The following is a 24,468-nucleotide window of genomic DNA, read 5'->3' on the forward strand; positions in this document are numbered from 1 at the left end:
AACATTTCCCCTGATAAGTTTGTTCTGCTAGTTAACTGCTGTCACTTTTTTTCCCCCCCTATTTCTTATTTCTCATTTCAGTCTGTCTGCTTTCTGACCCTAAACATTAATTCCTGTTATACATATCAGGAGCCTTCTAGAATAGCACCTGCTTTCTTTTCAAAATATGGTCTATGGTAATCAAATGTCCTCTTCAATCTGTCTTGTTTTTTTTTTCTCTTTCCAGAAGGATGAGGTTCAGTGCCATTGCCGCTAGAGGAAAAAACCAAAGCCCAGCACTCCCAGCTGGTTTGTGTCCTCCCTTTCACACCCACATGTTTGCAGCAGGGCAAGGAACTGGTTCTGCCAAAATACATTCATGTTGTTGCCTCTGGGTTACTTTCAGTTTGCAGCCAGGTTGGTATAGAGCTGTATGGATGCTTGGTGATAGAGTGCTCAGCCCAGCATGGTGAAGGGGAGGCTGGAAGTGTTCCAGGTAGGATGTGGTTGCAGCAGAGACTCCTTTCAGAGACCAAACTGCCATCCGTTGCCGAAGGATACTTTTCCAGTCCTCAAATTAAAAGAAAAGCAAAAGGCAGTGTGCTTGAACAGTGCCTAACACAGCCAGACTCGTCTGCCATGCTACATGAGAAACAGTAACAACACAGTTATTGGTAATAATGAAGCAGTCAAGCCTTCTCAACTGTAGGAGATGAAAAATGCCTTCCTTGCCTGACAAGAAAATGGTTTTCTTCCCTGCCTTTGAAGAGCCACAGCTGCTGACTCTTGAGGGCAGAAACATGGAAGAGCAAGTGTATACTGCAAATGGGCACCCTGTCCTTCTCAAAGGGCTTGGCTGATAGAGAGAGGGAACACACACAAATTAAGACAAATCTTTCTGCCAGGATCAACCCAACTGAGGCAAAGGTGAATTAGCTTATGGAAACTCAGTTTAATTTAAAGCATGTCTGAGCTGGAGCTGTTGGTGGGAAAATGCAGTTTCTACACACTCATTTGACTCGTTTCAGTCAAAACAATCTGGACTAGCAAAAAGCCAGGAAAAGCTAGTTTGGAAATGGGTGAAGGTGCACTAGTGCTGCCACTAGGACAGGAACGCTGAGGCAGAGGCAGCCTTTAGCAGAGGGCAGAGCAATGAACTGTCTTTCATGGCAGGTAGGCAACAGGGATGAAACTAACTGACTGGAATCTTGTCTTTACAAGTCAAACTCTTATTTCCCAAGGTTTATTTTGAAACTATACCACTTTGCCTTAGCTCAGGGCTTGACCTGCAGGTCAGCACAGGTTGGTTATGTAGATGCCAGAGTAAATAGTTAATCTTTAAATGGCAGATAAGCTACAGAGAAAAACACCTATGAATGTCCCAGGGTGGCTTTCCGGTGTAACTCTGAAACTAGACAGAACCTGGTTTGGTTGGATGCAGGATGCTGTAGTGGAAGGAGCCTGTTTTGGCAGTGTTCAGAGTGATGAAAACCTGAAGTAGAGCATAGGAGGGGACACACCAATTATCTCTCCTCTTATGTCAGGAGTGATAAATCTTTGCAGAAGCAATCGGCTATTAACAGGATATTTACCAAGAATATAACCCTGCTCTTCTCCAAGAGACAGCCTCCAGCAAAACGGATCGGCAAGGACAGGAACTGGCTTCGGTGAATGTTAGTGTGATCGTTGTCGATAAAGAGGCCACGGCTGAAGGCCAGCTCCGTTTTTTAAATCTGCTTAAACGGTAAACCAGGCTACTTTTGGTCGTCATGGCAAAGGAATTTTGAGTATGTGGCTGTATGGCTCTTGTCTTAACTGTTGGGAGACTCGGCACCCACAAGGATGAAAAGTTGAATAATTAAAAGGTAGCATAAGGGAGAAGTTGAATAAGTGGAACTTAACTGACCTAAACCATGAAAATGATTGTGGAAAGGGGTATGCATGTCAGGGGAACCATAGTAGAGTGTGTGTGTGTGTGTGTGTTTAAAGGTGTGAGCAAACTATGCAGTGACTGATAAATGTAGAATTATTGTGGTACACAAAGCTGTGGCAGATTGTATTTTCTACACAATGTGTCTATTTGACACATCAGTACAGTGCTGCCAGGTTTTAGTCCAGTCAAAAAGAAAAAAAAAAGGGGAGTATTGTGCTAGCTGTGGTCTTGACAAGAGATGCCAGTTCCTTGGGTGAAGCAGGCTCTGAAAGAAGAGCAATGCTTCACAGTCTTGAGACACCAAAACTTCCATTGATGACACTATTATTGTAGTTGAAACTGGTACCATAAATATTCTCTCCAGATGTTCACTTACGTGAAAGTGCTGTCCACTGCTCCATGAGCTCCATGTCAGGATATCAGTGTCTGCTTGGTAAAGGAGGTGTAAATTGGCCCCTGGAACACTCAGTAGGGATTCTGATGAGGATCTGATAACATCTGGGAATTAGTAGGGAAGGGAGACGTCCTCCAGAAAGATGGAAGAAAACGAAATGGGGAATTTCAGGGAATATCTGTATCTGAACTGTACTGTCATTTGCGGCTGTGGTGAAGTCACACAGCAAATCGGTGGTAAAGGGAACAAAGAGCAGCTGAAGCAGGCACAGACAGGAGACTGGTTCAGGAGGTGCCTGGAAAACCAGCACATCAGCTTGGCAAGTTCACATAGACCTATCTTAGGCACGTTCATGTGAGCTGCAGATATGCTTCTAGCTAAATGCTCAGGTATTCATTTCAGTTAGAGGAAGCCAGCCTAACTCTACAGAGAAAAATCTTACTCTGTTTTCTTGAACGAGTGTTTTCCCACCCAAAACCAAAACAATCAAGCAAACTACCAACCAAAACCTACCACCTGCATAGTACTCAGCAATCCCCTTTGCATTTACAGTGCAGAGATATGGCTGCCTATGTCAAGAACACTTTCACATGGGTGTGGATTTTATCCCTTTCACCACCTCCACAAAATCTTTCAGTACCTGTGTTCTCCTGGGAATAACAACAAAAATCTTTTAAACATTTCTGGTCTCTATCCATTCCTTGCCACATACACATTAAATTCTGTGTCCTGTTTTCTATTAATTCCTGTCTTTCCTGATGTGCCACATGAAACAATATATAAATGGATGCTGAGAAAGAGCTGGTCATAGCTTCCTGTGCCTCCCTCTCTCTGGTGTTCAGTGAGTAAACCAAAGCAACTGAAATAGAGGGAATGCATGACCAGGGAGGTGGCATGTAGAGCCTTGTGGGTGAGCAGTATTTTGGAAGATCTAGGCTTGGAGATCAATTCATGAATCTGTGCTGGAAATTATGACCAACCATATGCAGAATGGTTGGTGGGAGAAAGCTGCCTCACCTAGGAGAAAGAGACAACAGTGTACCTGGAACACCTGTGTCTCAAACCCAGCCCTGGGTTTAAACAGGCTATGTATGTACATCTAGATGCATATGGATGGAGAAATAGTTACCAGAAAACAGGAAGGTGAAGAGAGGACAAGTACATTCTTAGAGGCAGTTTAAGGAAAAGTGTTCTGGAAGTGGATAAACTCCAGAGCCAGGAGGTCTTGCTGAATCCACAGGAATTGGTGATCTCGGGATGTAGATGAATCTAGACAAGAGCACCAGGACACATCATCAGCAAAAGTTTGTGTAACTCAGGCCACATCCAAGTTAAATGCTGGCAAAGATTACAGGATTATGTGTGCATCTGGACAAACAGATGGACTTCCAGAGCATTGACCCCGAAGCCACTGACACATCAGTGTGAGCCTCTGCATCTGAGAAAACCACTGTGGTCAGCTTCCCCTTCCCTGCTGAGCAACACTGAGTGATTGCATGTGCATGAATTGTGAAAGAATAATTCACTTTACTGTCTATTTACCTGCCACCAGTGTCTACTATAACAGCTTAATAAAAGGTATGCTAATAAATACTGGTTGATCTGTTTCTCCACAAACTTGATCCTGTACCAGGGAAAAGGCAATTTACCACTTCTCCTAGGGGAGAGGACTTACGACGATAGCTGTCTTTGCCCTTACCTGTCACTCCCCATGGTTCCTTAGAGAAATCTTCCTCTTGCAGCCTCCCTGCTTGTATTTGCTTCTATTCTTGTACTTCATGATTTTGAAGAGTTTCATGGTCCTCTGCCACTCCAGAAAACTGTCTTCACTCTGACTCCCTTGAAGGTAGCACAAGGTCAATAGTTTGGAATGACTTACATTTTGCTGTGAGGTCAGACATGTTAAAACGAGGTGGGAGTGAACAGATACATTAATGAGACAGGAGGTCCCTCAAAGTCCAAAAAATGTCCTTAGGGTAAGTATTGCATATGGAGCTTTGAAACAGAGTGAATGCAGGTTCCTAGCTGAAGGTGGCCACCCACGTGCAACACCCTACATTTCATATATTGTGACTTTGAACCTGCAGCACCTCCTCCTTTGTTTAGATCAGGGCTGAAAGCCACACCCTGGAAAATGGAATTCTTCTCACAAATTCTTTGTCTGAATAGGTTATAGCCTCTTCTGACTGCTGAATGTGACCCCATGACTGTTAGTGCCTGATGGCCCATATGCCTAGACACCTCCACCAAGTGATGACTACTCTAGTTGCTCCTTTGCAATAATGCAGAAAAGTCAAGCACAGGTTGCAGGTTTTGGGAGGGATGGAGTCTGGAGCATGTCTAACAAGGTCTCTTCTGCCAGAGGAGCAGGTGTGTCCACAGAACCCCTTGGGTGACAAATCTGAAAGGAGCAGAACAAAACTTCTTCCTTTTATGCAAATACATTTGAGGTATTAACAATCTCTATGGCTTCCAAAATAGAAAGTAAACAAAAAGCATTCAGGAAACAGATGTGTTTGGGTTTTTTTTTTTACAGCATGATTTCAGCTTTCATTTGAAGATTTTAGAAATACTTATTTTCTAGTGATAAAGTACAGTAATTCTATGGCAATGGGTGGCTTTCCAGAGGAAAGTCTGACAGTACTGATGTATTTAAATGAAAATTGGACAATCCTGAAGTCCAGCTGTGCTTTCCAAAACCTCAAGGCAATTTCTTTGTGGACTAGAAATGGTGCTTTGATTTTGTTTCCTTTGTTACTTTGACAAAAGTATATGTGCCCTTTCAGATCCAGGGCTTTTACATCTATTTCTAACATTTACATTAAAATATTATAATAAAGATCACGTGGTTGGGGCTGGTAAGTTTCAGATGTTAATAAGCTGTGGCCAAATCACAGCTTTCATCATGATGTAGCTGTGCTGCAGGCGACCCATTTCCCTGTGAATACTGCTTAAAACCTCCACGCTCTGGGATACTTTCTGCTTTTACTTGAAAATAGAAGCATGAGTCATGCTGGAAGGCAATTAAATAGCAAAGAATGACTCGCATAACATTCCCAGTATACTTCCAGATCTACTTGTAAAACCTTATCAGTTTTCCCACATTTGTCCCTTCTCAAACTTCTGATATTTTCTGGGTGTTCAGGCTGTATGACAGCAAAAACCAATAGAAAGGGAAATCAATGTCATGGCACTGGGCAAGGGGCAAGGGATTTTTCAACTTCTTCAAAGCAAGGCATGAGGTAAGTGTCTTCTAACCTTTGCTTAATCTGGAGAAGGGAGCTGTAGGCAGTGAGGTCCTCCCAGATTATCCAGGAAAGTAAGACTGCCTCGTTCTTGGAAATAATTTGTATCTACAGTGATGTTATTCTAATTAAAGCCAGTTTTAAAAGTAGTTTTGAGTACTTCTGATAGCTATACTTGTGTGCCTAGTGCCTGCTGTTGCCTATTGGTTTTCAATTAGTGCCTTCTGTAGGATGTGTATTAGTTTAAGCAGTGTGTGTGCCTGTGGAGGTGGGCATTGGTGATGGTGCACAGGACAAAACCCAAACAAGCTCATAATATTACAGCTGCTACACCTTTTTCTTTCTTCCCTGTGTTGGTTTGAGGCTGATTGGAATATTTTAATGAGAGAAATTAGATCATTAGTAGTGAAAATGATGGTGTCTGTATCATTCATTGGTTTGCTGGGAGGGATGAAAAGTCAAAATATAAACAATGTTCTCTCACTTTGTCCTGGTATTTTCGTTTCTCCATCTGGTCTGTGTTGTTAGATGTAATTACTTCCTATTAAGCCCAACCTGCTTTGATATCTCACCTCTAATCTCGGCAAATAAGCTTTACTGGCTGCTGTTGGCTGCTGCTGTCTTCTGCTTTATGTTTGTCCATCTGAGATAGAAGTGGGAGGGAACAGAGTGGAGTAGCTCTGAGTCCTTCTAGGCAGTTTTTCTGGGAGGGAGTTTGGATTACTGCATTATGTCTAAATATTATATATTTGTAAATATTTGTATATATTGTATATATATGCTCACAAATTTTGCCATGCTGTACATATAGCTTCATCTCACTTCCAAACCATCTGACTTAGTCTGGGAAATTTCAAACAGTGTGTGGGAAGAGAGTTCCTAATCCACCAGATTCCCTCACTGTTCCTCAGTGCTGCAATATCCTACCTTCTGCAGTGGCTGTATTCCAGACACTTGCTGTAAGCAGGTTATTATAAGCCAAATTACTATTTAGGTAATTACAGGGGTTTGTATCTTCACTGCTCCTTATGAGAAACACCATCACATTGCCACCAGCAGTGCAGGAGCTGGAGGCTATTTGGCATCTCCTCGTTTCCCACAAACTTACCAACGCATCTCACTCCAGTTGTCTTTTGTAACTGTTTACATCTCCAGGTTACTTGACAGTAAAGATGCCTGCAGATCTATTGCAGTTTTGCAGGGTGAAAATATTTAACTGAGAGATAAAGCAAATGTTTCCACTGCTTCAATTTCATCTGCTGCTTCAATGTGACATAAAAACACTTCTGGATTTCCTGGCTAACAGTGGGCATGAAATTTTGCTTTGACAGTTTATTAGACAGTAATTCAAATATGGACTGTTGTCTTTTCATAGAATCATAGAATCAACCAGGTTGGAAGAGGCCTCCAAGATCATCCAGGCCAACCTATCACCCAGCCCTGTCCAGTCAACTAGACCATGGCACTAAGTGCCTCATCCAGGCTTTTCTTGAAGACCTCCAGGGATGGTGCCTCCACCACCCCCCTGGGCAGCCCATTCCAATACCAATCACTCTCTTTGGGAAGAACTTCCTCCTAACATCCAGCCTATGCTTTCCCTGGCACAACTTGAGACTGTGTCCCCTTGTTCTATTGCTGGTTGCCTGGGAGAAGAGGCCACCCCCACCTGGCTACAATGTCCCTTCAGGTAGTTGTAGACAGCAATGTGGTCACCCCTGAGCCTCCTCCTCTCCAGGCTAAACAACCCCAGCTCCCTCAGCCTCTCCTCATAGGGTTTGTGTTCCAGGCCCCTCACCAGCTTTGTCGCCCTTTCAAACAGATCTATGTGATAGCAACTCCAGCTATTGTTTATTTGTTGCTCAAGAAAGTTGCACCAAACATAGACATGGAATGATTGTACTGTTGTGTGTGGTGGGTCTTGAAGTGTGTTGTCAAACAGTGAGAGATCCTCCTGGTAGGTTTCTTACAAATGTAATAGTCAGAGATGGTCCCTGAAGCAGTGTTTGCAGCTGAAGACAGAACACATGTAGGATGGATTAAAACAAGAAAGGAGCAAGGTATGTGATGTGATGTGGTATCATGGCAGCTGATGTTTTTTGTCCTTTTGAGGTTGGGTTTAATTCATAATGAATTACACAGGTAGAATCTTCTGGAAAAAAAAAAGGGGGGGTGACTTGGAACACGTAGTACACAGCAGACTTGGACACTTCAGATGCTCAAAACTCAGTTTAGTTTCTGACTTGCGCTTTCAGTTTGGCGTTACTGCTAGTGCTGCTTTCCAGACATTCCCCCAGGCCAGACATCTCAGGTAGGGTGCAGAAAGAGACGTCAGATGGAGTCACTCCTTTCCACTTGAGTGTGCTGTTTCCCAGAGTTTCTGGATCAAAAAAAAAAGTTAGGAGGAGGGTGGCCTTGGTCATCTCCATTCCTAGACAAAGTGCTAAACCAAAACCAAATCTGATCTCTCCACGAACTGTGACACACAACATTCAGGGCACCGCTGTGATGAAGCAACCACTGTTCTTGTCACCTCTTTATTTCAGCAGACCCGAGAGAGGCTAGGGGTTACTCTGTATCTGTGCAACGTCTGCTTTTAAGTGTTAGAGCTACTGCTGTGGAGACATTGCCATACTTTCAATGTTTATAGGAACTATGTACATTTGTGCAGAATGCTAACATGCAGCAGCCCTAGAGCTCTCTTGGAAATGTGATGCTTCCGGTTCCATAGCCCAGGCTTTTGACCCCGGGACAAAGGTTTGCAGTGTGCTAGTGCAGCAAAATGAACGCGTTTTTAGAGGGGGGGTGTGTATATATAAACGCCCCACGGCCTGCAGCTCGCTGGCCGCCGTCCTCACATAACACTTTGGCTGATAGAGCCCCAGGCTGCGAGAGCCCTCCCCGAGGTGTGAGTGTCTGCTGCAGCCCTCCGGCAGGAAAGAAGCCGACCGCTGCCGCCCGGGAGGGAGGGAGGGCGCAGGCGGGCGGTGCCGTGCGCTGGCGCCGGCGGTGGGTCCCGCTCAGCGCACACCAATCGGAGCGCGGGAATGGGTGCGTGGTGAGTGGCAGCGCCCAAGAGCCGAGCGGCTTCCTCCGGACGCGGAGGGTCGCTCCCGCTCTCTCCGCAGCGAATGGCGGCCTCGGCCCGGATCCCCGCCCCGTTCCCTGACGGCGAAGAGCCAACGGGAGGCGCCGCTGCTTCAGCCGCTCAGCCAACCAGCGACCGAACCTTAAAAAGAAAAAAATCCTCACAGACTTCATTCCCGGTGCCTCCCGCCCGCGGCCTCCGGAGGTGAGGGTCGCTTCGGATCGAGGCTTCTGTTGTGGTGATGCCGGGAGCAGCCGGTCCCCTCGTTCCCCTCCGCCGCGTGGGGTCGGCCGGGCAACCCGCGCCATGACCTGGCCGCTCGGCGTGGGTGTGCCGTCTCCGGGCTTGCCCGTGATCGGGTCCCGGCGCCATTTTACGCCGACAGCCACGGCCAGAGCGATGGCCCAGGACTTCAGGTACCGGCAGGGAGCGTTTGAGTGGCAAACGGGGACGTGGGAGGCGGCTACGGCCCCCCGATTTCTGCGCGCCGGTCTAGCGGGGCGCCTCGGCTCCCGGCGTGCGCCGCGCCTCTCGGGGCTGGGGGCGCTCCCGCCTGCCGCTCGGGTGGCGCCAAGCGCGGAGCCGCAGCTGGGGCTGGTGCCGTGCCCGGAGCCGCCTCGCTTCCAGATGCGGCCGTGACACTGTCAAGGAGAGCAGAGCCCGGTGCCTGCCTCCTTAGTGCGTGGACTACGGAAACGTCCACCCCTGAGGCGCTGGCCCTTGTTTCCCTGTGGGTGGTGGCAGTTTGTTGGCCAGGGTTAAAGAGGCCTAATAGCCAGGCGACCTGACAGCACACAAAGAAGCTGAAGAAGGTGTGTGGCTAAGTACTGCCTGGCATCTAAAGCACATCCCTCAAAACGCTGTAAGTCCTCCCACATGTCCCTATGTGTCCTCCCGTCTTATGTCTAGCCTACCTCTAGAGCTAGGTAGCTTCAGCAGTTGGCTCTAGAGAGGGAACTTCAGTCTGTGAACTGTCCTGCTGATGGTGCTGGAGGACAAGATCTCCTGTGACGGCAGTAGCCGTTACAGCCTTTAGACACGACAGACTTGGCTACCAATTACAAATCCAAATTCTGCCCAAAACTGAAGGCTTTTTGCAAGCTGTCGAGCTAAGTAAGTTGTGTTTCTTATAGAATGAGGTGCAAGCCATAATTCTCTTACTTGTCCTGGTTTTGGTTGGGATAGAGTTCATTTTCTTCCTGGTAGCTAATCCAGTGTCACTTTTTGGATTTAGTATGAGAGTAATGTTGATGACACAGTCTTAGAAACAAATAAGTAAAGGATTTTTCACCTGCTCGTGCCCTGCCACCAAGAAGGCTGGAGTGGCACAAGGAGTTGGGAGGGAACACAGACAGGACAGCTGGCCCACGCTTGACAAAGGGATATTCCATACTACAGGACATCATGCTCAGTATGTAAACGGGGGACAGTTGGCCAGGGGACATCAGTCAGCGGGCAGTGAGCAGTTGCATTATGCATCACTTGCCCTTTTTGGGTTTTATTTCACTCTCCTTTTGTTATTAGTTTTAATTACTATTGTTATTGAAATATTTGAGATTTGTTTCAATTATTAGATTTCCTATCTCAACCCACACATTTTGCTTGGTTTTGATTTTTATTCTCCTCCCTATCCTGGGCACGGAGGAATCAGGCAGGAGATGTGAATGAGCTTAGTTGCTTGCTGGGGTTAAACCACAACATTATGCCATTAACAGTATCCTCTTTTGTTCTTTCTGCTGATGTGGGCTCTTTTATTTATGGTTTGTTTTTTTTTTTTACATTTGGAGGAAAGGGAAAAGATTAAACTCTTCTAAGTTGCTTCTTGCTCAAGAAACTGAAACTACTCTCATGTTTTGGTTTTGCTGTGGTCATTTAAAAGAATGTTGTGAAGTTACAGTGTGACTTTCTGTTCTGGATGGTTTTGTTGGCTTGATTTTTTTGTTATTTCGAAAGTGCTTTTCAAGATGTGCCATTTTATCAAAGATGTACTAAGATTTTGTAGCTTAGTCCCATGTTGTGGCTTTTCTTTCTCTAAGCTGCTGCAATGTTTCCAGCGCAGGTTTTAGTCAATTGGAGATAATCACTCATAAGGCTGTAGGCACTGATTACTTTTAAAGAATACTTGGAGTTTTGTATTTTTAAACAAGTACAATAATTTCCTCCCTCCCTCTTCTGTGCAGTTTGTGTTCATAATTTTGAAAGACCTGAAATGTCTGTTAGGTGCATCTGGAAAGATTAAATTTGAGATCCAAGTTTAGTTTGAACATGTGAGCAGTGAGGACTTCTGGCCTGAACCTCAGAAATGGTTGTTGAGTCTGCAAAAGCATAGCCATCTATGGATGCTTGAATATGTTAGCTTAGGATCTGGAATAAGTAAGTTTTGCCTTTGTAATCACTGTTACACAAACAGTAACTATAGCTTTGTTTTTGAAGGCACAGAAAGATTACAAATAATGCAAGAAGGTCTTAAACAGATCTGTGTTCTTGATTTCTTGCACCAATATCTTGTTGGAACTTGAAGAGATGCTTCCAAAACAGGCATGAGTATGGCCTTAAAGTTTTTAGTAAACTTCCTGGCTATGTGGGGTAAGATGAAGACAGCAAGTTCATAGTTGTCGGTGTATTTTAACATTGAAATTGTACATACTCATGTTTGCCCAACATTCCCTCTTGGAGAAATGCTTTCGGTATTCTCACGTCCTACTTAGTCTTGCTAGAGAAAATATCTCTAGTTTAAAGCTATTAATATTTTGTTGTGTATTTGTGAAAAGATAGTTGTAGACTGCTCCTTCTACTGGAAGCCAGAAGATGCCTGTCATGTGTGCTGAGAGGGAGAGCAGTGATGTGTGTGTTTTGGCCACAACAACCTCATGCAGAGATACAGGCAAATTGGAATACTGGCCTGCATCAGGAATGGTGTGGTCAGCAGGAGCAGGGAGGTCATTCTGCCCCTGTACTCTGCACTGGTTAGACCACACCTTGAGTACTGTGTTCAGTTCTGGGCCCCCCAGTTTAGGAGAGACATCGAAATGCTTGAGTGTGTCCAGAGAAGGGCGATGAGGCTGGTGAGAGACCTTGAGCACAGCCCTACGAGGAGAGGCTGAGGGAGCTGGGATTGTTTAGCCTGGAGAAGAGGAGGCTCAGGGGTGACCTTCTTGCTGTCTACAACTACCTGAGGGGTGGTTGTGGCCAGGAGGAGGTTGCTCTCTTCTCTCAGGTGACCAGCACCAGAACGAGAGGACACAGCCTCAGGCTGCGCCAGGGGAAATTTAGACTCGAGGTGAGGAGAAAGTTCTTCACTGAGAGAGTCATTGGACACTGGAATGGGCTGCCCGGGGAGGTGGTAGAGTCGCCGTCCCTGGGGCTGTTCAAGGCAAGATTGGACGTGGCACTTGGTGCCATGGTCTAGCCTTGAGCTCTGTGGTAAAGGGTTGGACTTGATGATCTCTGAGGTCTCTTCCAACTCTGATGATACTGTGTGATACTGTTAACAGGCAGTGCTTTTACAGTAGTTCTTACTGAAGAAGTCTGGTAGTAGTGCAAATAGGAGATTGTATCCCAGCCTGGCACCAGGGAAAAAGCAATAAACAGGAGCGCACAAAGGGGCTTGAACAACAAGAAGGTTGTTACAGGGTCAGTCAAACTTTACAATTTGTGGATAGAGCTTTGTGGTTAGGCTTGATTGCAACCACTAATGTGTTGAAGGTGGTTTGGTCACTGATGGTATTCATCAGGCCAGCTGCTTAACCACTGTAACAGAACAAAAAAAAAAATACAGTAGGATTTACCAGCTCACAGGGTGGAGGTTGTTAATATCATTGCAATAAGGTACTGGTGAAGTCTTACCTAGAATAGTGGATACAGATGAAGTCAGTTCCACTTAAGAAAACTTAGTCTAAGCTGGAAGGATGATTAGACTTCATTGGATGATAAAGGAAACAGCCTGAATTGGTGAGAATGATGATACTTCCTCTGATATATCAGAAAGAAGAGCTCCTGGCATTAAAACAAAATCTGTGGAAACTAATTACAGCGTTTAACTTTTATCAGTATTCATTGTGTGGGCGTTTATAATTCTGAAAGAACAATATTTATGTTTTCTGTTTAGAAACAAGACCATTACAGACTTCTTCAAACCAGTTTTAAAGCAAGGTAAATATGTGGGGTTTTTTTTTTGTTTTGTTTTATTTTTTTAATGGAAGATATTTATATAAATATTGATAACATAAGTGTGCAGAAGTATATTCTAATCCTATTCCAGATTGGAGCAGCACTGTAATGAGTGCACTTTAACAAATATGTCAAAATGTGCACATGTAGATTTTTTTCTAATAATGTATCTGAAGATGTTAATTTCCCATTTAAATAAGTTCATTTTGATAGTGATGTAATAATTCTGAAGCTGTGGCATAGATCATGCAGTTCTTTGATCTGAAATAAATCAAATGGCAGTAGCAAAACTGAATTGTTAAGTACATTCATTTTGAATTGCCTGTGAGAGAGAAAAAATATCAAGTAATACAGTCCAATAAGATTCTCCCCCTGCCCAATATAGTGATTATTAGTAATTTGTCTTTTCTCTCTTAGACCTTGGCCATAAAGACAGAGGAAATATAAGAGATGCAGGAATTGGACTGTCAGCCCAGCGTTTTGAAAAGAAAATACCTTCTCCAAAGGTCAGAAGGAAAAAGAAGCCTGACCAAACAGCAAACACAAGTCCTGTGGTAAGTGCCTTTTGGAGATGAATTAAGGAGGAAAAAGAGTAGTGTAAACATTTTAGAGAATGGCAAAGCATGCAAGGCACTGAGTTCATTATGCCCAAAAGCTGTGGTTCAGAAACTGCTTGTTACCAAAGGGGCTTGCAGCTGTGTCTTGGCCAAAAAAGATGGAACTGTCAAGTCAAAATAGAGAAGAAATGAGAAGTGTCTGGGTGTAATAAGCACACCATTGTCTCATGGGCATGGTTGGGAACAGCAAACTGACTCTATGGATCCTTAGTTCAGACTGGCAAATGGCTTTCATCATTGGAAGCTGATACTTGGAAAGCCTTTGCTAGAAATAATGGCACTGTGGGCAACACATCTCCATGCCAAGCGCCAGGTCTTCCCATGAAATTGCCTTGCATGCCGACTGACTCCTAATTTAGGTTGTCACTGAAAGTTTTCAACAGAGAAAGAAGGCAGAAGAAAGAATGAAACAATGTAACCCACCTCCTGTAAAGCCGTGCTCAGGAGCGAGTGTATCATATCAGATGTGTTTAACAGGGCCTTTCAAGGTGGAAATCACTGCCCGACTCTGCATGTGATTTCCACTTTCTTTTTTTCCCCAGGTTTTGGGTTTGTTCTCTTCTTTAATGTAGGTTGAGATTCTTGGTGCTGCTTTTCTCAGGTGTAACAAAAGTTTACACTTTTTTGCTATTCCTTTGTAAATTTTGGGACGTGCTTGGTTCTTAGCTATTTGGCACTAAATGGGAAATCCTGGTTTAAAACCAGGGGAGGTATTCTGGGTTAGATGCAAGCATTGAAATGTAATGGAAATAGTAACTTTGAGTGGTATTTTGTATCAAAAAATGTCTTTATCTGAAATGTCTTATAACCTTATGTTGTCTTATAGTATAGTATAGGATCTGATAAATTTCTTTCTGTAGAAGTTGCAATTAGTAATTCAGATTTATGCATATAAGCAACAGCACTCAGCCAGATCTGGGTCCTATTAAGAATGATTGTATGGTCCTATTAATTATGTAGTACTTAATTACAGGTTCCATTTTATCCCCTTTTTTACCAGCCAGGAAAACCATGTAAAAGACTCCTGGTTACCTGGAAGAAGGATCATTCCATTTGCTTCATAATGTGCCATGAATGGAGCAAAGAAAGATTGTTCGGCTTGGGGTTCCTTTTCTATTGAACACCCTTCCCTCTGTATTTGCTTGTCTGTGTTTTCTATCATTTTGTTATTTAAGTTCCAAGTGACTTTTTTTGAGGAAAAACAGCTGAGTGATGATGCCAAATAGCCCAGGGGCACAAGTGGCCCTAAAAGTGGAGAGATTTAGAACTTGAGACAAATTTAATGAAAGCTTAGAAACATGGTCTGTGGAGAGTCCTTTTCTTGAGATCTTTACAGCTGTATTTTGTCTTGAAATGAAGTTTATTACACTATTTCTACAGTTGTGTGGAACTAAGTCTGTGTTACATTCAACAACTGGCTTAAGATATCAACAGCCTGATTTCAAAAAGTATCTTATTAACTTCTTTTATTTTCTCTGTCATTTTTTTTAGGGAAATGGATGTCCTTTAAGGAAAATACCACATCCTGGTTCAAGGGAGACTGCCTCAGGTAGAAGCAGTGCTGATAATATGGAATTAATTTAACAATCAGGTTCTTTGCTCAGTGTATCTAATATGTGCTTTGGTTTTGATTGGTTTTCCTTTTTTTTGTTTGTTTGTTTGTTGTTGGGGTTTTTGTTTGATTTGGTTTTGTGTGTTTTGTTTTGTTGTTTGTTCTCTTTCTTGGAAGTTATGTTTTTGTTTTGTGTCTCTAATAAAACCCACACCTGCTGTATAGTCAAGTTTTTTTCTAGTAGGTAGCAAGCTTGAAGAGTTTTAAAAGTAATTTGGAGTTTTAGTGAAAAATAAATCGATTGTAACTTAAATAGAAGTAATGATATTTCTTTATCTTAAGATCTTAATCCTTTCTTATTTAGTTCTGTTGCATTTTGGAAGGTCAACATTCACTGGGATGGCTAACAAATTTTGCCTTCCAGCTTAATCAGAAAATTATTGTTGAACCAAATACTGAAGTTTACTGATATTCTTGTTGCTTTTTGTCCTTTTTAACCACGAAGTTTTGTTCTACAGTAGGTAGAACTGGATATAAAAAGCTCATGTGAATAGAAGCTGAAGCTAGGTCAGTAAAATAAAAAGAAAGGGGGGGTGGAGCACACCCCAAAACAAGGAGTGTATTCCCATATTGTGGGTCCATGGCTTTGCATACCCATTGGACTCTGCTGCTCTACTTCTCTTTCTGCTGCCACTAGCACTGGGATTTGGACAGCAGTGTGAGGAGCTGATTTGGCTGAAAATTGAGCTGTGAAGTTCTCAGCCACATCAGCTTCATGAAGTAGTTCGCCACGAAGAGTCCAGGTGCTGGTGACAGCTTAAGGCAGGAAGCAGAAAAGCACGGTGAGGAAGGTGGTGGGCTCTGGTGCCATAGAAGCATAGCTTGAAAACAGATTTCTTTGTATTCTGAATGCCTTTTTATTACCATAATTCTTTACATTCTGATCATTATTTATAACCATAATATGTCATTACAGAACTTTTCTTCCAATTCTATACTGCATCTGGGCTATTGTCAGTTTCCAAAGACTGATTGATTCTAGCACGCAGGGAAGACATTCTGTGGTGGCTATTGAGCTGCTTTGAGAGAAAAGGATTACATTTTATTTCCAAGTTAGTTACAATAATAATAACAGTACAGTATCAGCTAAAACTGTGCTCCACTGTGTTCAAGGCAAATGAAAGCATTGTAGCTTCTGAAAAAATAAGCTCTTACAGTTTTGGTATTTGTTTGGTTGGTTTTCAAACGTGATAGCAACAGTTTACTTTTTTCCTTAAAGACTTCGTAGATGACCCAGCTCAACCAAAGCAGATTTCAAAACATGAGGCATCTTCTCCAAGTGCACTGAAAACATCATCAGAGATGGCTGCTGGTATATGGAAAAGCCAGCCTGTTTCTCCATGCTGCCTTAGATTCAAGATGTCTTCCGGGCGATCCAAACCAATGGAATTTCCTGGGAAAAGAAAATGCACTGCTATGAATATGGATGCAGACTGTTCAAATCAATCTGAAGTATCAAGTTTCAGTGACAAGGCTTTTAGCAGATCACCTGCAAAATGCAAGAATAGGAGGCCTAACTTTGTAAAACCTACCTTTTTGAAGTCTACTTGTGGTGATGTTCTGCAGCTAATGGAGGTTGCTTCTTTAACTAGACATGATTCTACTCTTCCAGAGGAATACCTCAATGCAAATGATAAAAGTGAGAAAAATAATTGCTCTGTCAGTTTGTCATCTTCATATTCTGCATACAGTCCTGGTAAAAATAACCATATTTCTGTTGTGGATACCAAAGAGAATCAATTGCAGGTGGCTAACTCACACTTTTTCTTGGAAAAGTCCCTTCCTTTTTCTCAGGAAAAGAGTACTGTATTGCCTTCTCTTCACCACTTAACACAAACAAAAGTTACAAAATCTCATCTGCAGAATGCTGCCTTATCTCAGGTATTGGATACTTGTAAGAAAGAGCAAGAAGGGGAAAGACCAGAAAGGCGTGCACACAATAAAGCTTACAGTATTCAGTTCAGCAATGCTTCTTCAAAAACAATAGACAAGACTTCAGAAAATGCTTCTGTTTCTTGTGCTGTTGAAGGTTCTGGGAAACCTGTGTTCTCAGAAGAGATCAGTAAAAGTGCTCCCTGTTCATTGCCTCTTAAAGAAGGGTGCATAGACAGTGGCCATATGTCTTCACAGCTTTCAGGGGAGCTAAAAGTTGAAAGCACCTGTGCAAACAAGTCTGAGCTGAATGGAAAAGCAAAAAGCAGCTTTGATAGTGAAGATGAGAAATTAGAATGCAGTCTAGATGATGATGACAGCAGTGAAGAAGTATTCTTGCCACTGCAAGAAATTCTCTCTTCAAGTCCCAAGCCACAGGCAGGAACCCTGGAAGAACTGTGTCTAGACAGTTTTTGTCAGGACACTATGACTCCATTTCTGAAGCTTCATGTAAGTAGCTAAAAACATTTTTTCAAACAGAATGTTGCATCAGCTTTGTTATGTTGCATTTTTAATATGATTTTCCCTTTATTCCTAATGCATGAAGACTCAGAGTTATTTACCTCTAAAACTGGTTACTCAAGGGTACTGTGCTGTACAGTGTAGTTGAAGAAAGGGTGTGCTTGCTGAGTGGCCGAAAGTGGCTGAAAGATGGTTTGTGCCACTCAGTTGCCTTACTTTTCTGCCTTGTGGTGGGCTTTAGGAGTTGTGCTGCTGCTTTTTCCCCTTAAAGAAAAAGGCAGGAGGTTGTATTTAGGAGGTAGTGTTTTCATTTTCCTGATCAGGTAAGATTTCTGTGAATTGAAGTTAATTAGAGGAAATTAGTCTAGGTATTGAGAGATATGCATGCTAGACTCCAGTCATACATCCTTGTCACAGTCTGTAATTGTCAGAAATCTCTGTATGAGTTCTTGATCTGCAAGTGTGATATTTTCTTTGAGGCTGAATTTCATGGAAATCTGAGGTATTTTGGAAAGGCTTTCAGAAAGGTCAATGACTTCTGTTCACAAGGGAGAGGTGAAGTGTTTGAATCCCAGTTTACAGGATATTATGGTGATGAATTGGTTTTGTTTTGTTTTGTTTTGTTTTTTCAAAGCTAGCCTATTTGTTCAGTAAGTAGTGATTTTTTTAAGTTTTAATGTGCTCCCACAGCAAATAGGCCAGTGCTGGCACAAATTGGGAGGGGACAGAGCCTGGACCTGAGATGACCAAAGGAATATATTCCATGCCATATCATACCATGCTTAGCAATCAGAATCAAGTAGGGAAAGGTGGTCTGGCATGTATCCATTACCTAGAATCTAGCTGGTCACCCTTCTGTTCGTGGAAGGTGTTGAGTAATTGCCTTTGCATCACTTTTTCTCCTTATTCACTCTCTTCCTTCACTTATTAAACTGCTTTTATCTCAACCTATACATTTTTTTGCTTTTTACTCTTACTCCCTCATACCACTGGGTGGGAGAATGAACCAGCTGTGTGGTGCTTAGCTGCCAGCTGAGATTGGCCCATTGTGATTTTCTACAATAGAAAACAAACAGCAGAATACTTGTATAAATACTCTTGTCTTCCTCCTGTTTTTAAATCTCTGTTACAGCTTATTTATTGGCTAAATTAATGTCTCTGTAGGCAGATACTGAACAGCTGTAATTATTTTATCTGTCCTGATGATTCATTGTGCAAGCAAGCTATAGATCAGACCTCTGTGGTTACATAGGTATTCCACAATCTTAATCATGTCTATGTAATTAATGGCTAAGACTGATAAACAGATGTAGCCTAGATAACATGTTTGTGGAACGTGTCTGTGACCACAGTATTTGGCCTATCCTATCTCTGCATAAATAATGGTCATGGTGAAGAGTTGTCCCAAAGTTTCCATGGTTGTGGGGTTTACATATTGTGCTAGTTTAAGGCAAATTGGAATACTGGCCTGCATCAGGAATGGTGTGGTCAGCAGGAGCAGGGAGGTCATTCTGCCCCTGTACTCTGCCCTGGTTAGACCACATCTTGAGTACTGTGTTCAGTTCTGGGCCCCCCAGTTTAGGAGGGACATTGAGATGCTTGAGCGTGTCCAGAGAAGGGCAACGAGGCTGGTGAGAGGCCTTGAGCACAGCCCTACGAGGAGAGGCTGAGGGAGCTGGGATTGTTTAGCCTGGAGAAGAGGAGGCTCAGGGGTGACCTTCTTGCTGTCTACAACTACCTGAGGGGTGGTTGTGGCCAGGAGGAGGTTGCTCTCTTCTCTCAGGTGGCCAGCACCAGAACGAGAGGACACAGCCTCAAGCTACGCCAGGGGAAATTTAGGCTGGAGGTGAGGAGAAAGTTCTTCACTGAGAGAGTCATTGGACACTGGAATGGGCTGCCCGGGGAGGTGGTGGAGTCGCCGTCCCTGGAGCTGTTCAAGGCAAGACTGGACGTGGCACTTGGTGCCATGGTCTAGCCTTGAGCTCTGTGGTAAAGGGTTGGACTTGATGATCTGTGAGGTCTCCTCCAACCTTGGTGATACTGTGATGCTGTAATTTAATGTGAGAAATTAGATTGTAGGCTATGAAAAGGAAACAGTGGTGATGTCTACTTCACTTGTAGGCTTGCTGAGATGTATAAAAACAAGAACACAAAACATTGATGTGGCAGTTTGCCTGTGTCTCTGGGAGCCTGTGCTTTCTCCCTGGGCTGCTTTCTGTGTAACTAACCCCCGATGCCTATCCTCTAACCTCACCTTGCATGTAAGGCAAACTCTGGGATAATGTAGAAGGGTGGAAATAAGGTGGAAGGGTGGTTAGGAGCCCCTCCTGGGGACTCTGATTTTTGGGAAGGGTGTTTTGTTTCTGTATTGCCTTCAGCTTGTGTATACTTCTGTATATATTGTAAATATCTGCTTGTATATTCTGCTAAGCTGTAAATATAAAGCTTCAGTCCTTAACTTCCATCTTGGATGAGTCTATTCTGGGTGGTTTCATCGGAGTCAGGGGGTGAGTAACACCCAAACCATCACACATATACTATCATTCTTGTGAGAAGGGAACAAAATCTTGATTCTTAATCAACAGTCATTTTATACATATTAACCAGGTGTAAAATAAGGTAAGAGGTCTTCAGCCTTCCCATGCAGACATGCTGCTTGTTACTTTTGAAAATGGTCTCTGAAAACAAAAAAATCATGCTGAATTGTCTTTTTTAGTAGTAAGTGGACACTAACTTCTTAAAATAACTTCTGTTACCTTTGGGTAATAGAAAATCCCCAGTGAGAGAGTATGCTCTTATTGAATTGTTTTCTCCTGAAATGAAGTAGCTTATAGGAAGAGGCCTTACAATTTAATAAGGTGGTATCAGAAGAACACTGCTTGTCCAAAGAGCTGAATCATGGCCATAAGATTTTAAATCTGTGTTTGTCTGCTTGTGGTGTTCCCCCTCCCCCCCCCCCCAGTTTGGAAATCACCCAGACTAGAATCAGTTGGCTCTGGAATTTGAATGAAGCTTATATTTACATCTTAGCAGAATATACAAGCAGATATTTACAGTATATACAGTTATATACAGGAATATACAAGGTGAAAGATAATACAGAAACACAACACCCCTCCCAGAAACCTGAGTCCCCAGGAGGGGCTCCCAACTGCTCCTTCACCTTCCCCCTTCCCCTCTCAACCTTACCTCAGTCCCAAGGAAGAACGGAGGTTTGGCCAGGGGATTAGGGAGCAAAGTGGATTAGTCAAAGAAATGGAGGGTGAGGTTAGGAGAGGGAGATGCAGCTTGGAGCTTGCCAGCAGCAGAAGTGCTTTTATGTTTTGATTTTTGGTTTTATACATCTCAGCAAGCCTATGAGTGAGGTAGACATCAGCCTTGTTTTCCTTCCACAGCCTATAATCTAGTTCTTCTCACCAAAACATTCTAGCTAGGCTCAAACTAGCACACTGCTACTAGGTGAATAGAACACTGGTTACTGAAAAACTGATTTTTATATAGGTTAAGACTTGCTTTGTGTGTTGTGGTTTTGATTCTGTTAGCTTCTTAGTCTGGGTTCATGTTAGCATTTTGATTGGAAGCTTTATTTTGTCTGCTGGTTTAGGAGGTGCTTTAGTGAACACTGATGCTTTGCCCTCTAGGGACTTCTGAAAGTAACAAAAAGGTATTGAACGGTTTTTTTGTGTCTCTTTTCTCAAGCACAAGAATAGGAATTCTAAGGGTCTCAGTGGATGATATTAGTAAAGCTATGAGGTAAAAGGATTCTGATGCTTTTTGTGAGGGTTATCTGGGAGTCAGGCTCCAGAAAAAGAAGTAAAGACATTTTTTGTTGTTCAGACCCATCATGAAGCACAGTTATTTCTATATTAATCAAGGAGAGATTGACCATTTTATAAAATTGTCAGGGGACTGAGGAACCTAAACTGTTAATTGTCTTGTTTCTCAGGGTCTCCTTTGAGTTTTGCTCTTCAGTTAAAATATCATTAAAATTCAAAGAAGTTTATATTTTGATAGTATTGGTTGTCTAGTACTGAATTAATTGATAATTTGTGGATTGTTTTTTTTTGATTCTCTACTGTTTCATTTACAGCTTTCTAAGCCTCCTGTTGTTAGCCAGGTGTCATATGTGAACAGCTTAGAACACCTCTTGAAGGAGAAAGAAGAATCTAAAAGGTTTGTTTCTTAAAGCTGCTTTGGAAAAAAAAAAAGGATGTAGTTGTAGAAATCTTGATTTACCTCGTCTCCCCAAAACTGAGCTTGGCTAGCAGCAAGCTAAGCTTTGTCTGCTGATGCCACTAATATACACTGGGCAGGACCTACAAGTGCAGCTTAACAGTAAAAGCTGAATGGAGTAGTGAATACTCCTGTAACTAACACAGTTCCAGAAATCAAATATTAGTATGACATTTTAAAAAAATCAACAAAAAAATTAACCAGAAAATTTTGTGCAATTGCAAAAAATTCTGTCAGATGTTGGTTGAGTGTATTTGTGTCTGACAAGCAGAGTGATTGTGCTGTTGGAAATGCATTAGGTTTTGAGAAACATCTGTTTTGTCTCTTGGAACAGCAAGGTGCTTGTTTTTATTCAGATGCAGTGTCTCACATGCTTGGCTGCTGACTTTCAGGTTCACCTTCAGAGCTTAAACTTTATTGTTTTCTGCTGTAAATACAAAATAGTGATGATATGTTCTGCCGCTACTGTTACTTCAGGATAGATGAACTAGAAAAGCAGTTACTGGAAGACATGCAAGGAGGGGAAACTGATTCTTCAGATGGAGAAGACAAGGAGAGTGGCAGTGGAGATGAAGATCTTTCAGAGGAACACAGGTCCTTTCAACTTCAAAGCAAATTACATGCAGCTCTTCACTTTTCTAGCTTTTTTCCCCTAATCTCCTTTTTTTTCCCATCAGTTGTCATTAATATGTTTAATGTGAACTGTTTCTATTGTGTTTTGTGGTTGGGTGGATTTTGTTGGACATTACTGTATTTCAGCACTGTATTTTTACATAAGGCTGATGCATTTATCATCTGAAAATGTCTTAACCAGCACATAGCCTCTTAGTGTTTAAATTCATAAAAGCAATTCTGAATTTTACAGGGCATTTATAAAGAGATTTTCAATAGTAGATCATGCCATACCTAACGTCCACCCTGGAGAAGATGTATTTGATTTATCAACCTCTGGGAAAATCTTCAATCAGCATAACCTTGACTTGAGGAATTTCTACTTCATCCCTCGAAATCCTAAAGAAAAGCTCCTTCTTAGGTAAGAATAACCTCTTCACTCTTGTGTTTACTTGTAGGATTTTCTTCAGTGTTAACAATTCTTAAGACAAAATAGTATCTTTGCATGCAAATGAGCTCTGTCTTACTAAGTAGGCTAAAAATACTCCCTTTCCCTGGATTTTTTCTCTTCATGTTGGCTTTCTAGAACAGCAAGTTGTTAGTTGAAGCTTTCGTCTTTCCTCCTCTGGAGTTCTGGAAAAAAATTGTCTTAAATGAAGCATAAGTTAAAAAAAAAGGTGTTCTGACCTGTTCCATACTTCTGTTGTGTTGGGTTATTATTATTAGTCTGACCAGTTTGCAGAAGATAAATGCAGAAGTGAAATGATGTTATAATGAAAAAAAAATGTAACTACCTCTAGACAGAAAGAGGACCTTTGTGATGAACTGATTGGTCTGGAAGGCTTTTAGGTATTTTCGTCCTGAATGGGCCTGAGACTTAGAACTTCACCTAATGAGAATTGCAGAAAGTCACAATTTCTGACATCTGTTGGATTCAGTCACTGAGACAGACATGTGTTTGTATGTAAACAATTGTTCTGTTAACTCATAAGGGTTTGTATTCTGTTAATTCATAAGGATTTGTATTTATGTGGCTGCCAGGCTACAAGTAGCTCAGCAAATTCGTGCTATTACCACAATGCAAATCCTGAAGAATTGTGGTTATTTCAGTTGGCATTTTATTCCACACTTCCATCAGAGAAACAATTCATTTAATCTTAAAGGATTTTGTATACTTGTGTATGTGCTATTGTGGGTGAAGAGGAGGAGGGTGGCTTTGCTGTATCTCTCGAGGAAGTGATGTTTGTGATAAACTCCTTTGGCTTCAGGCCTCTCTATTAATTTGTTTTGAAGATCATAAGGGTATAAGCTTCAAAAGTATCTTGTAAGACAGTGACTGGAGGGATGAGAATTAAACAAGTTCCAGCAGGTTGCCCAGGGAAGTGGTGGAAAGCCAATCCCTGAAGTTCTTTGAGGCTAGGCTGGATGGGGCTCTGAGCAACCTGATCTCTAGTGTGAGGTGTCCCTGCCCATGGCAGGGGGGTTGGAACTAGATGATTCCTGAGGTCCCTTCCAGCCGTGACAATTCTATGATTCTATAAGTTGTCCCTTGCAGAAGACAATTATGGTTCAGGTGCCTATGCATTCTCACAGAATCACAAGATACATTAAGTTGGAAGGGACCCTCAAAGGTCATACTGTCCAACCTCTGCAGAGAGCAGGGGCATCTCCAACTAGATCAGGTTGCTCGGGGCCCTATGGTGTTTGACCTTGAATATATCCCAAGGATAGGGGCTCAACCATCAGCTGACATGTACTGGCTGTCCAGTTGGCATGTAAATGTCTTCCAAGCCAACTGCTCAGTCAGACAGGCAAACAGCATGTGAAGAAATTAGGATATGCCTCTCAACAAATAGTTGCTTCAGTAGGAACTGAGAACAGAGGAGACTAAAGGATATGTAGGAAACTGGGTACCATTAATTTAATTGCTTAGGACATACCTGATTTTCTAAAGCAGACTAAAGCTGAATTAATCAATGAAAAACCATTTTATGTTTTTCCAATAGCTGCTTTTTGAACCTGACAGTTTTTCACAGTGAGATTAGACATATTTTAATAGCTTTAGTTAGTTTACCTATAGACCCTATTCAAAGTATTATTTTTTAAATTTCCAACAAATTTTTTTTTCTCTTGTCTTCCAAAAGTGTTGGTGAAGGTGACTGGACAGTAAGCAGTCTTATTCACTGGTCTCACT

At 42.4% G+C, this 24,468-nt stretch overlaps 1 protein-coding gene and 1 long non-coding RNA gene across 3 annotated transcripts in view; one reads left to right on the forward strand and one right to left on the reverse strand.

Annotated features, from left to right (window-relative positions):
- The first annotated feature begins 8,862 nt into the window (after positions 1-8,862).
- SLF2 (SMC5-SMC6 complex localization factor 2) overlaps positions 8,863-24,468 on the forward strand; it is a 29,822-nt gene continuing 14,216 nt past the window's right edge. Inside the window, exons 1-8 of one of the 2 annotated variants that reach the window (XM_064144502.1) lie at positions 8,863-9,052; positions 12,745-12,788; positions 13,224-13,360; positions 14,915-14,972; positions 16,255-17,417; positions 21,520-21,602; positions 22,140-22,256; positions 22,528-22,695. In XM_064144502.1, coding sequence (XP_064000572.1) covers positions 8,943-9,052; positions 12,745-12,788; positions 13,224-13,360; positions 14,915-14,972; positions 16,255-17,417; positions 21,520-21,602; positions 22,140-22,256; positions 22,528-22,695 — 1,880 coding nt within the window. In that variant the 5' untranslated portion in view covers positions 8,863-8,942. Of the gene's footprint in view, positions 9,053-12,744; positions 12,789-13,223; positions 13,361-14,676; positions 14,725-14,914; positions 14,973-16,254; positions 17,418-21,519; positions 21,603-22,139; positions 22,257-22,527; positions 22,696-24,468 lie in introns of those variants that run through there. The other variant, XM_064144503.1, reaches the window with a different exon arrangement.
- LOC135175989 (uncharacterized) lies at positions 15,900-17,205 on the reverse strand. Its single transcript, XR_010302531.1, has 3 exons — positions 16,986-17,205; positions 16,568-16,655; positions 15,900-16,428 (listed from the first exon to the last, which is right to left on the reverse strand). It is a non-coding gene; the product is annotated as an uncharacterized LOC135175989 (long non-coding RNA).

The sequence above is a fragment of the Pogoniulus pusillus genome, chromosome 6 (assembly GCF_015220805.1).
Source record: "Pogoniulus pusillus isolate bPogPus1 chromosome 6, bPogPus1.pri, whole genome shotgun sequence".
Classification (NCBI taxonomy): Eukaryota; Metazoa; Chordata; class Aves; order Piciformes; family Lybiidae; genus Pogoniulus; species Pogoniulus pusillus.